Source organism: Oncorhynchus mykiss, chromosome 12 (assembly GCF_013265735.2).
Source record: "Oncorhynchus mykiss isolate Arlee chromosome 12, USDA_OmykA_1.1, whole genome shotgun sequence".
Classification (NCBI taxonomy): domain Eukaryota; kingdom Metazoa; phylum Chordata; class Actinopteri; order Salmoniformes; family Salmonidae; genus Oncorhynchus; species Oncorhynchus mykiss.
The window spans coordinates 33,768,344-33,785,670 of record NC_048576.1 but is presented as its reverse complement, the minus strand read 5'-3'; the positions used below and the strand labels follow the sequence as shown (position 1 = coordinate 33,785,670).

The 17,327-nt window shown below is 42.1% G+C and overlaps 1 protein-coding gene across 2 annotated transcripts; it reads right to left on the bottom strand.

Annotated features, from left to right (window-relative positions):
* Window positions 1-1,053: 1,053 nt before the first annotated feature.
* On the bottom strand, window positions 1,054-2,857 carry ptrh2 (peptidyl-tRNA hydrolase 2). 2 transcript variants are annotated; one of them, XM_021623550.2, is made up of 2 exons: window positions 2,731-2,857; window positions 1,054-1,741 (listed from the first exon to the last, which is right to left on the bottom strand). In XM_021623550.2, exon 2 carries the CDS (start codon window positions 1,722-1,724, stop codon window positions 1,200-1,202), a length of 525 nt encoding a protein of 174 aa, XP_021479225.2. In that variant the 5' UTR covers window positions 1,725-1,741; window positions 2,731-2,857; the 3' UTR covers window positions 1,054-1,199. The 2 variants fall into 2 exon arrangements, with proteins under 2 accessions (XP_021479225.2, XP_021479226.2); XM_021623551.2 differs by having other exon boundaries at window positions 2,588-2,802.
* Window positions 2,858-17,327: the final 14,470 nt, after the last annotated feature.

Sequence of the window (17,327 nt, the reverse complement as noted above, 5' to 3'; positions counted from 1 at the left end):
GGAGGAGAGATGACTAGAAACAATTCGGTTGACCGTTTTATGTGTGGATTAATTGTCGGAGTAGAGGACCTTGTGCATTTCAGGTAAAATAACAACTTAATGTTTATATCCCAGGACAAAGTAGCTAGCAACAGCAAGCTAGCTAAATAGGACAAATTAGCTAGCAAGTGCAAGCTAACTAGCTAAATTGCCATAAATGTTTAATGCTTTTCAACCTGTCCCCAAATTAATGTCATTGGTTGAGTTTGTTTTGATATTTTACCCTGTGTGTCGTGATCGCGTTTGGTGTAGGGGGACAAAATAAATGTATGCACGATGGCAGCCGGTTTGGGTAACACTTTTTTGGTTACTGCCTGATTCCATGTGTTATTTCATAGTTTGATGTCTTCACTATTAATTTTACAATGTAGAAAATAGTGAAAAGAAAAACCCTTGAGTGAGTAGGTGTGTCCAATCTGACTGGTACTATATATTTTAAAGACGTAGGCTAAATAAATCACGATGTTGTGCAGACCAAGCCGTAACAGTTTGAACCCAATGGTTGGTGTAGGCAATAGATGAGGGTATAACCTATTGTACACTAACCTTCCAACATTACTTTGGGTTAAAGAACTGAATATGGCAACTTCTGGGATGAATCAAACCACTATTCTTTTACCAATATTTTGTGTGGAAAGGCTCTCCAAACCAGTTTATCATAAATTATTTCCTAAACCTAAATCTACAAGATCAGAGTATATTTAAATCTACCAATTGGTGCTGAAACTGAGACAAATATGCATACATTGAGATGGCTTCCTTTCATTGATCCCTAATGTTCTGAACCCATTAGATAAATGTACTGATAACCCCACAAGAAAATCTCTTGGCCACCAAGTGGGAGGGTTTTCAGCAATTGAATGAAATGTATTCAGACCGTGAAAGGTAGCCAGCAACACCTGCAGAGCACGTTACACGACTGAATAAGGTATGCCTGAATACCAAATACTTAGTGTTTAAGTACATTTCCTAGGTCTGAATCAGCCCCTTAATGCAAATGTGAGGACAAAATTACATGTTTGGACCTTTTAATGAAAATTAATGTACAGATCCCAAAATACAATTTCTCCATTAAAAAAAATACATTTTAAAGTGGACCATGATTATCCTACTTCAAATACAACTAATACAGACAACTCAATTCAAGTCTTATTTTGTGTCTAATAGAGCTTCAAGTGTCCAGTGACTTTGTCCACAAGATCAGCTGCTCCAGGGCCTACACCCAGCACAGTACGGGATCCTGGCGCTATCTGGGTCCTCCCAGCATCTTGGATCAGACTGACAGGCAGCCCTAACTCTTTGGCATGGGTTAGCAGTTCTATCAGACTGTCCTCATCTGGAGCTTTAACCACAACCTTGGGTTGGCCACAGTACTCCCATTGTTTCAGAAGCTCAGGGTTCCTGCGTTGGACCTGTTTATAGGCTGACACGGCAGCGTGTGAGCACTGGGCGGCCACTTTCCCCTTGCCCATCTTCAGGTCGGATCGGACCACCAGGATCATTTTGAACTCCCCTCCTTCTCCCATGACGCTGGTGGCCGTTTCACCCCTACTGCCATTCCCCATCGCCGCCCCGTTGTCTTTGGAAGAGTTGCTGAACCGAGCCCGGAAGTGCCAGCCAAGGAAAAGTCCACAGCCCACTCCTCCCAATACTCCAATGGCTACCTGGCCGTATAGGGAATCCATCTTGAGACTTGTCGAACCTGAAAATTGATTTAAGGCTGTGAATTTATTGGAGGCTACATCTCGTAGCTACATAGTCTATTAGGGCCCTATAAAATCTTTTTTCCCTAATTCCTTTTTGTTTTTCCCTAAATTCTGTTTTCCATTTTCCCAAGATTTATTTCAACTCTTTGCTATCAAAATCGCACTTCTAATTGAATACGAATAACAACTTTATTGGATGTTCGAGGTCAACAATACTGCTTGAACCACATCAGGAGACTACTTTTGAGGTCTTGGGAAATTGAGAAATTTCGATTTTTGGGGTTAAGTACCCTATCATTCCAGTGGGCACCTAGCAAGAGGATGTTCAGTTATGTTTTTGGATTTATGCAAATAATCATGATATCATTCTGGCAGGTATGCATAGGCTACTTTGTAGTTAACATTGAATCTACCAGAAGATTTTTCATTAGCATCATCGCTAACGGCTACACGTAAGTGGTAGCTGGGCGCCGCACATACAGACGGGGAATTGTCGTTTCCTCTTCAGAAAGTTGCATTAAATAAGAATCACTGATGCATTATGTTTGTCTTTTGATAAACGTGTGCTAATTCATTTAATACGTTTATTGTTTAATTGTATCGATTCCGTTCGCATCTCAAAATGTATAGGGCCCGCATAGTTGGCTAACTAGTTTGGAACTAAAATCACCTAGCTACCTAACGTTACCCTAAATGTGTTTCCACTTCAGACAAACATTGACCAGTCATCCGTTGATCTTATAGGATTTTTGAACATACAAAGGCTGAACAAATGCATGTTTATTTATGGTAACTTAACTGTTTGAACAAAATATTCAGAACTGAGAGTAGGCTAACGTTACCTTCAAAGCATCTCTGCTACCATTGAACAAGCATGTGGCTAACGCGTTATCTAGCCTGAGTCAACTTCGTAATATCACCTCAAGGGAGGCATAATTCGTGTCCTTTATAACATTTTGCATAGCAGTTTATAACCAAACTTTACCGATTTTTACTTGCTCCGGGCGAGATCAACACGCTTACATTCGTCTTCATCTACCGTCCACTTCTGATGACGTCACATTAAATATACTGGACACGTTTCAGGCTGCCGGTATGAAGAGTAGGCATCAACTGGGAGATGCACATAAATTGGGTGTATCTCTGAGTTTATGCAGCTTTTTAGGTTTGATGGTTTGAATTGGAGTATTTGAAAATAACATGGTTCAATTTCAAAGTATTACTATCCCATGTATTTCAATCAAAGATTCTCTAGGTCAATCTTTTTAATGCTGGATCACACGTCAGAGTTAATTTTTTTTTAAGAAAAGTGTAATAATCATGGCCAAATAACTACTGGGCACTCAAGGCACGTGCCCAGAAATCATATGGCATAATCATATTTACATGGCAAAAACTGTAGAATTTGCTTAGCTTTAAAACGGCAAAGATTGCTCTCCACCCCATAAGTAGAATTGCATGAAATTTGTTATAAAATTGCTAAATTATCTCTCAAAACTGCAAATGTTGAAGAAAACGATTGCACTGATTCATTGCTCTCGAACGCACCCGCACCCGCTCAGTTTTACCTGACTTTGAAGCACCTGGATATACTCATCGCCTAGCAGTTAATGGATGGGGCTTCGATCAAAGCCCATCCAAATGATAAGGTGTTTTGTGGTACAACTATTCCTATTGGATGGGGTGGATCGAGGTCTGCATTTCAGCTGAAGTACACTCAGAGACCGAAGAGGAAGCGAGACACCAATAGAGATAGATATAGGACTCATCTTTATATCTGTGCCATTATAGCATCTGTGACACCACAAGCGCCTTTGAGGTAATCTCAATTTTGAAATAGTCAATTTTCTTCTTAACAATTGGCTGATCCCTCCTGATGATCTGTTTGGACATGACTCCAACAGTGTCATCATGAGGAATCAGCAAATTAAGTTGGAAGTCCCACCCAGTTGACTACATTAAAATGGTGGAAGTCCTTAATGGTGCTGCCCATGCTTAAATGGCCTTTTGGCCACTAGAGGCCTCTATCATTCTCTATGGACACGCCCACTGTTTTTTTCTGGTTTAATGAAAGTCAATGAACTGTGTAGACCATACACAGCTGCTATTGCATTGGTGTCTATTGGAGACATACACAGTTAGGTAGATCGAAACTACTTTTTTTCATTGGTAAACGGCCTCAGTGAACTATCTTCGTTTATCTCCCATCTTTGGTACACGGTCCATGGAATAAAACACACGTCTGTCTCCTGTGCTGCAGGCTGCAGCGTTTGACAGCTCGAGAGTGAAAGGAGAGGGTAAGGGGACTATTTGTACCGTTCATGTCTGCTCATTGTCGTGGTGTGTTCATAATAATAGTTAGTAGAATAACATTAGGACAAATACAGTCTGTCCCCATTTGACGTTAGGTTATTCTCCATCATCAGCGTGTCTTTGTAAAATGCCAGTCTATTATCAGGTTACATACGCGTGCCAGTGCCAGGTTTTGCTCAGGATAAAACAAGGTTGACATTAATATAGCTACCTTAATAACATATTTTGAGAGGCTCTAAAATCAAGTAAGTGAATAAAATAGGGAGTCCTTGATGAATGCAAATGTTCTAGTGTCTTGGAAAAAACCTGTTGGCAGGCTAACGGGTGAACATGCTTTTATAACAGTGGTACGATCTGGATAATTAATGCCATGGTGTATGAATGAAACCAGGTTAGTATCAATTAAACTATTGTCTTGTGAATTAAATCAGGTCATATGGGTTTTATGGTTTTGAAAAACAAAAATGAACCGTTCTATTATATTTTCTTCTATTTTATTATATTCTGTTCTGTATGCACCTGGCATCTACTTGAGATTAACACCAAAAGTGCGTAGGCAGTCATTTTGACTGGATATGAATTTTAAACTGAAATATCGCTGAAATGTTTAGTCATTCCCACCTCTGTCCTTAACTTAACTTAAAATAAGTTTATTTAACACACATGTTGTTAGTATTGTAATGAAACAGCAGGGAGCAGATCTCGAACCCTCGACCTTTGAGCCCGAGGTCCGGGGCGCTATTGACTGTGCTGCAAAAGCATGCTCTTGCGAGAGAGTCGATTTCCGCAGAAATAGCAGATTCTGAAGTTTCCAAAACCAGTACCTTTGCCAAATAACTCTTTGGCAAAGGTAAGGGTTTTGCGCAGAAGATTGCCTACAGTAACAAACTAATGAAAGTGCTGTGCATATTTAAATGTTCCACAAGACATTCATAAACACAACCAAAGTGTATTCTCTGTTGATCTTTTTTTGTTCCTCGATAACATCACAAATTCCCATCAGATCAACTCCTTGAATGCCCTACTCCTTGAAGTTTGCAGTTGTGTCTAAAAAACACTATTTTGTTCAAAACATTTTTTACCCTTTAGTGCAGTGACTCCCAACCAGGGGTACTAGTGTAACGGGTGTGAAATGGCTAACTAGTTAGTGATGCTCTCTAGTTGAGTTTCAATTGGTAACAATGCTTTGTGTGAGGCAGTTGTCTGTGTTCAGATGGTTCCTGGTTCAAGCCCAGGTTGGCGCGAGTAGAGGGACAGAAGCAAAACTGTTACATTGGTGCCGTGACCCGGATCACTTAGTTGGGCTCTGCCTAGCTTCTGGGGTTGTCGGTGATGTCACTCGCTCTGAGACCTTGAAGTAGTTGTTTCTCGTGCTCTGCAGCTATTGTGGAGTGACAGGTAACGATGCTTCGTGGGAGGCAGTTGACGATGTGTTCAAAGGGTCCTTGATTCAAGACCAAGTTGGGGCAACACTGTTACACTAGAACCGTTGCGTGTACTTGAGAAGACTCATAAGACTACTGGTAAAATGCACATGAGGGGGTACTTCAGGGGTACACCAGGCAGAGCAAAATTCAGTTGGTGGTACAGTAACTGAAAAAGGTTGGGAACCACTGCTTTAGTGTGTGTACTTTACTGTATTTGTAGGGTACTAGGGGGAAACTAGCCCCCTGGGTTAACTGCCCCTTGTAATTCACATTAGGACCTCAAGATGTCACTAAAATATTTCCCCAGAACTTGCCCTCGCTTTTTTAAAGTTGTATATCTAACTTCATTGGAATATATCACGATAGCTGATGCACTTTTGTACATCACACTGTTCTGTACATTTGGCCTTTATTTTAGCACCACCAAAATGTAATAATTCCAGGTCAACTGTAATATGAATACCACTAAAAAACTATTTTCCAGCCAAATCAATGACGAGACCTTCATGCTGCCTGTTTTTGCATGATTGAAGAAGGCAATGGAGCACCACCGGGTCTTTTGCGTGGTAATGAAAGGGATATGTCGTGTGGGGAAACAGCTTTTTTGACCTGATTTCTGTCCAACTTATCACCTAAAATGTAAATAAAACACTATAAAGAGTTTATAAACTCAGCAAAAAAAAGAAACTGCCCTTTTTCAGGACCCTGTATTTCAAAGATATGTAAAAATCCAAATAACTTCACAGATCTTCATTGTAAAGGGTTTAAACACTGTTTCCCATGCTTGTTCAATGAACCATAAACTATTAATGAACATGCACCTGTGGAACGGTCATTAAGACACTAACAGCTTACAGACCATAGGCAATTAAGGTCACAGTTATGAAAACTTAGGACACTAAAGAGGCCTTTCTTCTGATTCTGAAAAACACCAAAAGAAAGATGCCATGGTCCCTGCTCATCTGCGTGAACGTGCCTTAGGCATGCTGCAAGGAGGCATAAGGACTGCAGATGTGGCCAGGGCAATAAATTGCAATGTCCGTACTGTGAGACGCCTAAGACAGCGCTACAGGATGGACAGCTGAACACCTGCACAGGATCGGTACATCCGAACATCACACCTGCGGGACAGGTACAGGATGGCAACAACAACTGCCCGAGTTACACCAGGAACGCACAAACCCTCCATCAGTGCTCAGATTGTGCACAAGAGAGAGAGAGAGGCTGGACTGAGGGTTTGTAGACCTGTTGTAAGGCAGGTCCTCACCAGACATCACTGGAAACAACGGTGCCTATGGGCACAAACCCACCGTCGCTGGACCAGACAGGATTGGCAAAAAGTGCTCTTTGCTGATGAGTCGCAATTTTGTCTCACCAGGAGTGATGGTTGGATTTGCGTTTATCGTCGAAGGAATGAGCGTTACGCCGAGGCCTGTACTCTGGAGCGGGATCGATTTGGAGGTGCAGGATCCATCATGGTCTAGGGCGGTGTGTCACAGCATCATCGGACTGAGCTTGTTGTCATTGCAGGAAATCTCATTTGCTGTGTGTTACAGGGAAGACATTCCTGTACCCTTCCTGCAGGCTCATTCTGACATGACCCTCCAGCATGACAATGCCACCAGCCATACTGCTCGTTCTGTGCGTGATTTCCTGCAAGACAGGAATGTCAGTGTTCTGCCATGGCCAGCAAAGAGCCCGGATCTCAATCCCATTAAGCACGTCTGGGACCTGTTGGATCGGAGGGTGGGGGCTAGGGTCATTCTCCACAGAAATGTCTGGGAACTTGCAGGTGACTTGGTGGAAGAGTGGGGTAACATCTCAAAGCAAGAACTGGAAAATCTGGTGCAGTCCATGAGGAGATGCACTGCAGTACTTAATGCAGCTGATGGCCACACCAGATACTGACTGTTACACATTATTCAATTTCTGTTAGTCACATGTCTGTGGAACTTGTTCAGTTTATGTCTCAGTTGTTGAATCTTATGTTCATACCAATATTTACACGTTAAGTTTGCTGAAAATATGGAACTTCCGGCGCCGACAGAGATGGCCGCCTCGCTTCGCGTTCCTAGGAAACTATGCAGTTTTTTGTTTTTTTACGTGTTATTTCTTACATTGGTACCCCAGGTCATCTTAGGTTTCATTACATACAGAAGAACTACTGAATATAAGAGCAACGTCAACTCACCATCAGTACGACCAGGAATATGTATTTCCCGAAGCGGACCCTGTGTTCTGCCTTTCACCCAGGACAACGGAATGGATCCCAGCCTGCGACCCAAAACAAAGACGTCGTAAAAGAGGGAAACGAAGCGGTCTTCTGGTCAGGCTCTGGAGACGGGCACATCGCGCACCACTCCCTAGCATACTTCTCGCCAATGTCCAGTCTCTTGACAACAAGGTTGATGCAATTCGAGCAAGGGTAGCATTTTTTTTTTTTTTTTTTTTTTACCTTTATTTAACCAGGCAAGTCAGTTAAGAACAAATTCTTATTTTCAATGACGGCCTGGGAACAGTGGGTTAACTGCCTGTTCAGGGGCAGAACGACAGATTTGTACCTTGTCAGCTCGGGGGTTTGAACTCACAACCTTCCGGTTACTAGTCCAACGCTCTAACCACTAGGCTACCCTGCCGCCCCAGCATTCCAGAGGGATATCAGAGACTGTAACGTTCTTTGCTTCACGGAAACATTGCTCACTCGAGAGACGCTAACGGATTCGGTGAGCGAGTTCATTAGAACGTGCATTGAAGATATCGTTCCCATAGCAACGATTAAAACATTCCCAAACCAGAAACCGTTGATTGATGGCAGCATTCGCGTGAAACTGAAAGCGCGAACCACTGCTTTTAACCAGGGCAAGGTGACCAGAAACATGACCGAATACAAACAGTGTAGCTATTCCCTCCGCAAGGCAATCAAACAAGCTAAGCGTCAGTATAGAGACAAAGTAAAGTCGCAATTCAACAGCTCAGACACAAGAGGTATGTGGCAGGGTCTACAGTCAATCACGGATTACAAAAAGAAAACCAGCCTTGTCGCGGACCAGGATGTCTTTCTCCCAGGCAGACTAAATCACTTTTTTCCCCGCTTTGAGGACAATACAGTGCCACTGACACGGCCCGCAACCAAAACATGCGGACTCTCCTTCACTGCAGCCGACGTGAGTAAAACATTTAAACGTGTTAACCCTCGCAAGGCTGCAGGCCCAGACGGGATCCCCAGCCGCGCCCTCAAAGCATGCGTAGACCAGCTGGCTGGTGTGTTTACGGACATATTCAATTAATCCTTATCACAGTCTGCTGTTCCCACATGCTTCAAGAGGGCCACCATTGTTCCTGTTCCCAAGAAAGCTAAGGTAACTGAGCTAAACGACTACCGCCCCGTAGCACTCACTTATGTCATCATGAAGTGCTTTGAGAGACTAGTCAAGGACCATATCACCTCCACCCTACCTGACACCCTAGACCCACTCCAATTTGCTTACCGCCCAAATAGGTCCACAGACGATGAAATCTCAACCACACTGCCCTAACCCATATGGACAAGAGGAATACCTATGTGTGAATGCTGTTCATCAACTACAGCTCAGCATTTAACACCATAGTACCCTCCAAACTCGTCATCAAGCTGGGTCTCGACCCCGCCCTGTGCAACTGGGTACTGGACTTCCTGACGGGCCGCCCCCAGGTGGTGAGGGTAAGTAACAACATCTACACCCCGCTGATCCTCAACACTGGGGCCCCACAAGGGTGCGTTCTGAGCCCTCTCCTGTACTCCCTGTTCACCCACGACTGCGTGGCCATGCACGCCTCCAACTCAATCATCAAGTTTGCGGACGACACTACAGTGGTAGGCTGATTACCAACAACGACGAGACGGCCTACAGGGAGGAGGTGAGGGCCCTCGGAGTGTGGTGTCAGGAAAATAACCTCACACTCAACGTCAACAAAACTAAGGAGATGATTGTGGACTTCAGGAAACAGCAGGGGGAGTACCCCCCTATCCACATCGATGGGACAGTAGTGGAGAGGGTAGTAAGTTTTAAGTTCCTCGGCGTACACATCACAGACAAACTGAATTGGTCCACCCACACAGACAGCATCGTGAAGAAGGTGCAGCAGCGCCGATTCAACCTCAGGAGGCTGAAGAAATTTGGCTTGTCACCAAAAGCACTCAGAAACTTCTACAGATGCACAATCGAGAGCATCCTGTCGGGCTGTATCACCGCCTGGTACGGCAACTGCTCCGCCCACAACCGTAAGGCTCTCCAGAGGATAGTGAGGTCTGCACAACGCATCACCGGGGGCAAACTACCTGCCCTCCAGGACACCTACACCACCCGATGTCACAGGAAGGCCATAAAGATCATCAAGGACAACAACCACCCGAGCCACTGCCTGTTCAGGTCAGTACAGGCGAGGTCAGTACAGGTGCATCAAAGCTGGGACCGAGAGACTGAAAAACAGCTTCTATCTCAAGGCCATCAGACTGTTAAACAGCCACCACTAACATTGAGTGGCTGCTGCCAACACACTGACTCAACTCCAGCCACTTTAACAATGGGAATAGATGGAAATTGATGTAAAATATATCACTAGCCACTTGAAACAATGCTACTTAATATAATGTTTGCATACCCTACATTATTCATCTCATATGTATGTAACAGTACTCGTCTTGCATTGTACCCTGTTACATGTACAGTGCCTTGCTTAAGTATTCGGCCCCCTTGAACTTTGCGACCTTTTGCCACATTTCAGGCTTCAAACATAAAGATATAAAACTGTATTTTTTTGTGAAGAATCAACAACAAGTGGGACACGATCATGAAGTGGAACGACATTTATTGGATATTTCAAACTTTTTTAACAAATAAAAAACTGAAAAATTGAGCGTGCAAAATTATTCAGCCCCCTTAAGTTAATACTTTGTAGTGCCACCTTTTGCTGCGATTACAGCTGTAAGTCGCTTGGGGTATGTCTCTATCAGTTTTGCACATCGAGAGACTGACATTTTTTCCCATTCCTCCTTGCAAAACAGCTCGAGCTCAGTGAGGTTGGATGGAGAGCATTTGTGAACAGCAGTTTTCAGTTCTTTCCACAGATTCTTGAAATAAATACAGTTTTATATCTTTATGTTTGAAGCCTGAAATGTGGCAAAAGGTCGCAAAGTTCAAGGGGGCCGAATACTTTCGCAAGGCACTGTATATGTATATACTGTACTCTATATCATCTACTGCATCTTTATGTAATACATGTATCACTAGCCACTTTAAACTAAGCCACTTTGTTTACATACCCTACATTACTCATCTCATATGTATATACTGTACCCAATACCATCTACTGCATCTTGCCTATGCCGTTCTGTAGCATCACTCATTCATATCTTTATGTACATATTCTTTATCCCTTTACACTTGTGTGTGTATAAAGTAGTAGTTTTGGAATTGTTAGGTTAGATTACTGCATTGTCGGAACTAGAAGCACAAGCATTTCGCTACACTCGCATTAACATCTGCTAACCATGTGTATGTGACTAATACATTTGATTTGATTTGAAATCAACGCAGTTGACAGTGAGAGGGCGTTTATTTTTTTGTCCGAGTTTGTCTATTTGAAGTTTTGTTGAATTTGAATAGGGTTTTTAGGGCAGCGCTAAATTTATATTCATAATTAAACTGTAGCTGTCACGGTTTTTGAGTCAAGATGGCTCGCAGTGATTACACAAAATTAACAATTGATTGAATTAACTATTGCTGAACTCACAAGTAATTAACTTTACAATCACCATTAGCGAAGAGGCTGTACGGCACAGAATGAGTTACTCCGTGATACGTCACAATTTAACATACAGCGCCAGAGGGGTCAGGTTTTTTAAAAACATTTCTCCAATACTATTGTCTATTACCATGTCAATCAATGCTTGAATAGAAACGTAGTCCACACCCCACATTTTGATGCCAACACAGTCGCTACAGTCCCATTAGTTTTCATTGCAGCCTCGTTTGAATGCTGCGGTTGCGCAAATGTGTATGGATTTAAAATCTTGCATTATTCAAATAATATTTAGTGCAATTGTACATAATGGATTGTATGGTAAAGGAACAACAATGATAGAACAAATAAAATGTGCAGGTAAAAAGAGGGACTTTACATCAAATCTCCTCATAGTGAGGATATTAATGGTGACATGTGCAACACCATTTCCCCACCCCTCCCATATTTTAATAATTAAAATAAGACAATTAGACTTAGCTTTTAACTATTACTTACTAAACAATTTCTAAATAAAAGTGATTAAATGGATTTGAACACACTTGTGTGAAACCCTATGCCATAATCTCCTAGCAGGGTAACTGCCACTTTTTTTAAATGTCCCTTTTCTAAAAACAAAATTGACTGTAGCCATTTATTTACCTTTATATTTTATTTGCCAAAGCATGACCATCATCCACATGGTCATCCCCCCCAAACGTAGCTTTTTTATGACCGCAATTAGACAATATTATTAGGGGGGGAGGGGGCTAGTTACCCCCTAGAACCCTATTTGGGATGTAGCTTTTCAACAGGAAAAGTTCCACAATAACTGGAGGAAGTCTATAAATCTGCTATTTTAGAAGGGGACCAACACCTGACAGAATGTTAGGTTATAGCTTGAGTGCAAGAAGGACATATTCTTGTTGCATTGGCTCTCTATCAAGGTTTATTCAAACAACATGCCATGCAGTATTATTATTTGTTTTATCTTTCTTGGCTTGAAATAATGGATGTAGGCCGATTAATAGCATGCACACAATAGCATGCACACAATAGCATGCCATGCATAAGTATTTAATTATAATGACAAATGTCAAATCAAATAAAATCAAATCAAATTTTACACTACTGTTAAAGTTTGGGGTCACTTAGAAATGTCCTTTGTTTTTGAAAGAAACACACTTTTTTGTCCATTAAAATAACATCACATTGATCAGAAATACAGTGTAGACATTGTTAATGTTGTAAATGACTATTGTAGCTGGAAACGGCAGATTTAAAAAAAAAATTGAATATCTACATCATCAGCAACCATCACTCCTGTGTTCCAATGGCACGTTCTGTTCGCTAATCCAAGTTTATCATTTCAAAGGCTAATTGATCATTAGAAAACCCATTTGCAATTATGTTAGCACAGCTGAACACTGTTTAAAGAAGCAATAAAACTGACCTTCTTTAGACTAGTTGAGTATCTGGAGCAACAGCATTTGTGGGTTCGAATACAGGCTCAAAATGGCCAGAAACAAAGAACTGTCTTCCGAATCACGTCAGTCAATTATTGTTCTGAGGAATGAAGTAGAGGTCGACCGATTGTGATTTTTCAACGCCGATACCGATTATTGGAGGACCAAAAAAGCATATACCGATTAATCGGCCGATTTAAATTTTAAAAAATGTATTTGTAATAATGACAATTACAACAATACTGAATGAACACTTATTTTAACTTAATATAATACATCAATAAAATCAATTTAGCCTCAAGTAAATAATGAAACATGTTCAATTTGGTTTAAATAATGCAAAAACAAAGTGTTGGAGAAGAAAGTAAAAGTGCATTATGTGCTATGTAAGAAAGCTAATGTTTCAGTTCCTTGCTCAGAACATTTGAAAGCTGGTGGTTCAATATTCCCAGGTAAGAAGTTTTAGGTTGTAGTTATTATAGGAATTATAGGACTATTTTCCTCTATACCATTTGTATTTCACTAACCTGACTATTGGATGTTCTTATAGGCACTTTAGTATTGCCAGTGTAACAGTATTGCTTCTGTCCCTCTCCTCGCTCCTCCCTGGGCTCGAACCAGCAACACAACGACAATTAGCACGCGCTAACTAGCTAGCCATTTCACTTCGGTTACACGAGCCTCATCTCGGGAGTTGATAAGCTTGAAGTCATAAACAGCGCAATGCTTGACGCACAACGAAGAGCTGCTGTCAAAACGCACGAAAGTGTTGTTTGAATGAATGTTTACACGCCTGCTTCTGCCTACCACCGCTCAGTCAGATACTTAGATACTTGTATGCTCAGTCAGATTATATGCAAAGCAGGACACGCTAGATAATATCATCAACCATGTGTAGTTAACTAGTGATTATGATTGATTGTTTTTTATAAGATAAGTTTAATGCTAGCTAACAACTTACCTTGGCTTACTGCATTTGCGTAACAGGCAGTCTCCTTGTGGAGTGCAACGAGAGAGAGGCAGGTCGTTATTGCGTTGGACTCGTTAACTGTAAGGTTGCAAGATTGGATCCCCCGAGCTGACAAGGTGAAAATCTATCGTTCTGCCCCTGAACAAGGCAGTTAACCCACCATTCCTAGGCCGTCATTGAAAATAAGAATGTGTTCTTAACTGACTTGCCTAGTTAAATAAAGGTATTAAAAAATTGGCAAATCGGCGCCCAAAAATACCGATTTCCGATTGTTATGAAAACTTGAAATCGGCCCTAATTAATCGGCCATTCCGATTAATCGGTCAACCTCTAGAATGAAGGCTATTCCATGCGAGAAATTGCCAAGGAACTCACGATCTTGTACAACGCTGTGTACTACTCCCTTCACAGAACATCGCAAACTGTCTCTAGCCAGAATAGAAAGAGTGGGAGGCCACTGAGCAAGAGGACAAGTACATTAGTGTTTCTCATACTAGACAGACGCCTCTCGCAAGTCCTCAACTGGCAGTTTCATTAAACAGTATCCGCAAAACACCGGTCTCAACGTCAACAGTGAAGAGGCGACTCCGGGATGCTGGCCTTTAGGCAGAATTGCAAAGAAAAAGCCATATCTCAAACGATTAAGGCAAAATAACACAGACACTGGACAGGGGAACTCTGCCTAGAAGGCCAGCATCCCAGAGTCACATTTTCACTATTGATGTTGAGACTGGTGTTTTGACCCCCTTATCAGTATGTATTTTCAGTGGTAATTTAGGTAATGTCTTATCCAAGACATGACTTGACAATCTCCTCACCCTGGGTGTCTTCTCAGTTTGGTCTGGGTAAGGCTGCCATTCATTTTCTTTGCTCATTCCACATAGAGATTCGTTAGATGCCTTTTCCAGTAAAGTTATATGATTACTTTATTTTTAGAGCTTTAATTAGTCTTGATCTCTTGGGGTAGTTACTAGGCTAATTATGAAACATCCGCTCACATTTACTCTTGCCTGCCATTATATGGCCTTTTGGTACTGCTGATACTTGAAACCAGTGCGTAGCCTACTGCGTGGAGGGAGTGTTGCTAGAACTGCTTGCCAAAAACATTTCACATTTAATTTGACGCGGTTATTTAGACCTATGTTGTTACTCGACTTAAACCATAGTCTTGCGTTCGAAGCGTAATAAAGCCTCAATGATTTATCATAGTCCAAATACGTGTAGGTGTACACACAGCAGTATTCTAAAATATTGGCTTTCATACTTTTCCAATTCTCAGCGCAGCTCAAGCAATTCCTCCAACTGTCAACACATTCAAATGAATTGAGGACGTGTACCGGAGACGCGTTGGTTGGGAATTGTGTGGAGGTGAGTATTCGGGCTGTCCATCCCCTGCAGATGGTGGTCTTAGAGCAATGTAAGCTATTTCATAAAGGGCCGCCGGACTGTCGCGTCCTAGCTTCTGTGGACTATGATTTACGCTTTAGACCAATATCCGTGGAGGACGCACACCCCATAACGCGCACGTCCCCACCATTCCCAACCAATGCATCTCCGGTATGCATTAGCTTGAATACGTTGACAGTTGGAGAAATGTCTTTAGCTGCACTGAAAAGTATGAATATTCTAGAACACTGCTGTGCATACCAGTACAACCAGTATAAAACCTTAACGGCGCACGGGGCCTCATGCACACAGCCTGTTGTTTTGAAGGAAGTTATTGCACAATCGAGTCCAGTTCATGCACACGTTGTGCTCGCTGCTGGATTTAGAACACGCTCTGTTTTGTTCTTTTCGGCAGTATTTTTTGAAATTGCTGATTTGTGAAAACAACATGAGTAAATCAATGATCGTCCTCGAATGATGAAGCGCAGTCATTTGTGATGCTGGGAATTGGTCAACATTTTTGCATCAAGTTGCGTCAACACAGCCAAACAACAGTCCCGTTGACGCACGAGAGTAGACAAGACATAAAGCAAGGTGCTTGAATAGCTCTGCAACGCAGCTGGACATGACTCATATTGCTCTCCTTTTTGGATGACTGTCAACAGACTGTCAATCCAAAGGTTTTTGGTTTCAACCAAATCTTCTTCTCTCATGCAAAAACAGTCATGGTATGACTAGAGACAGTTAGTTGAAATTGATATCTGGCATCCAATACCTTTACTCCCAATAAACTTTAAATGTCTGGGTTAACTTTGAGGGTACAAATCAGTCTGTTGTGCTGCACCAACTCTCATGTAAATAGCCTCAGTAACCTCACTCTGCATTGTTGTTTATGCTCCTACATGTAGCCTTTAAACTCAACACTGATTGACACATTTTAATGCTGCTGTATTATCAGCCTACTATAAATACTGTCTGCAGGCATCTCTTCCAACCCTGTATTTGTCTTAGACGGAACCAGTAAAACATGGTACGTTCTCTGTAGTGTTGGTTTTTAAATAGTCCGCTCATTCACTTACCAGGGTTTTAAAATTAATTGTATTTGTAATTAGGGATGAACTGTTACATACCTATACATACCATACAGTCCTATCCAAGATGGCATAGCAGTTCAGACGTCTTTTGTCTTCGTCTTGTCGTGTCCCGTATATATATATATATATATTTACAACTTTTTTCACATACATTTTTTTAATTTTCCATAAACTCATCTTCAAAACACTCTCCTGCAACCCGCCTCACCAATTTATATTTATAAAAAAGTATTATTTACCTCAAATCTGTAATCCTCCAAGAAGCTAGCCAGAAACTCCAAGAAGCTAGCCAGAAACTAGCCAGGAGCTAGCCAGAAGTTAGCCAGAAGCTAGTTCAGAAGCTAGTTAGCTTCTTTACTGGCAAATCGTTAGTATTCAGCTAACCACGGTTTGTGGTCATCAGCTATCCTTTAGCTCGAAAATCTATCGCCAGTTTTGTACGGCGCAGCGCGGCTCGGAACGGAACATACCGGACCAATTTTTCTCTCCACGTCCCTGGATTTCAACCGCTAACTCTGGACATTCATACCTGGATCTCACAGCTAGCTAGCTGCTATCCGTGTGACTATAGGCTTTCGTCGATTCCGGAGCAAACATCAATTATTCCGGAGCTAGCCAGCTGAAGAGTTCCATCAATCACTCCTGGGCTGCAGTCGCCTATCCGGACCCGTTTTACTGCCTACGCGGAGCCCCACCGGGCCTTCACAACTGGACTGCCGACGTTATCTACCCGAAGGAGTTATCCGGCTGGCTCCTCCGTCGCGACGTTACCTGAACGCCCATCTGCGGCCTGCTAACCGTTAGCTGTCTTATCGGCTGCTATCTGAATAGACAATCGGACAATTTTTAATTTTTTTTTTATTGTTATTATTATTATTTTTTCTTCTTGGGCCTCTATAACTATATATATTGTTTTTATTTTTGTTGTTGTTGTTGTGTGATTTGGATTAATCCCCTCTACCACACGGAACCCCACTAGTCTACTGACGGAACGCAAGAGGTGGCTAATAACAGACCTCCATCCTATGCTAGCTTGCTACCGATGGCCTGGCTAGCTGTCTAAATCCCTGTGACCCCCAACCAACCTCTCCACTCACCGGACCCTTTTTTGTGATCACTCGACTAAGCATGCCTCTCCTTAATGTCAATATGCCTTGTCTATTGCT

Coding starts and splice junctions, on each gene's coding strand:
- ptrh2 (XM_021623550.2), bottom strand. CDS start 1,724: ATGGATTCCCTATACGGCCAGGTAGCCATTGGAGTATTGGGAGGAGTG.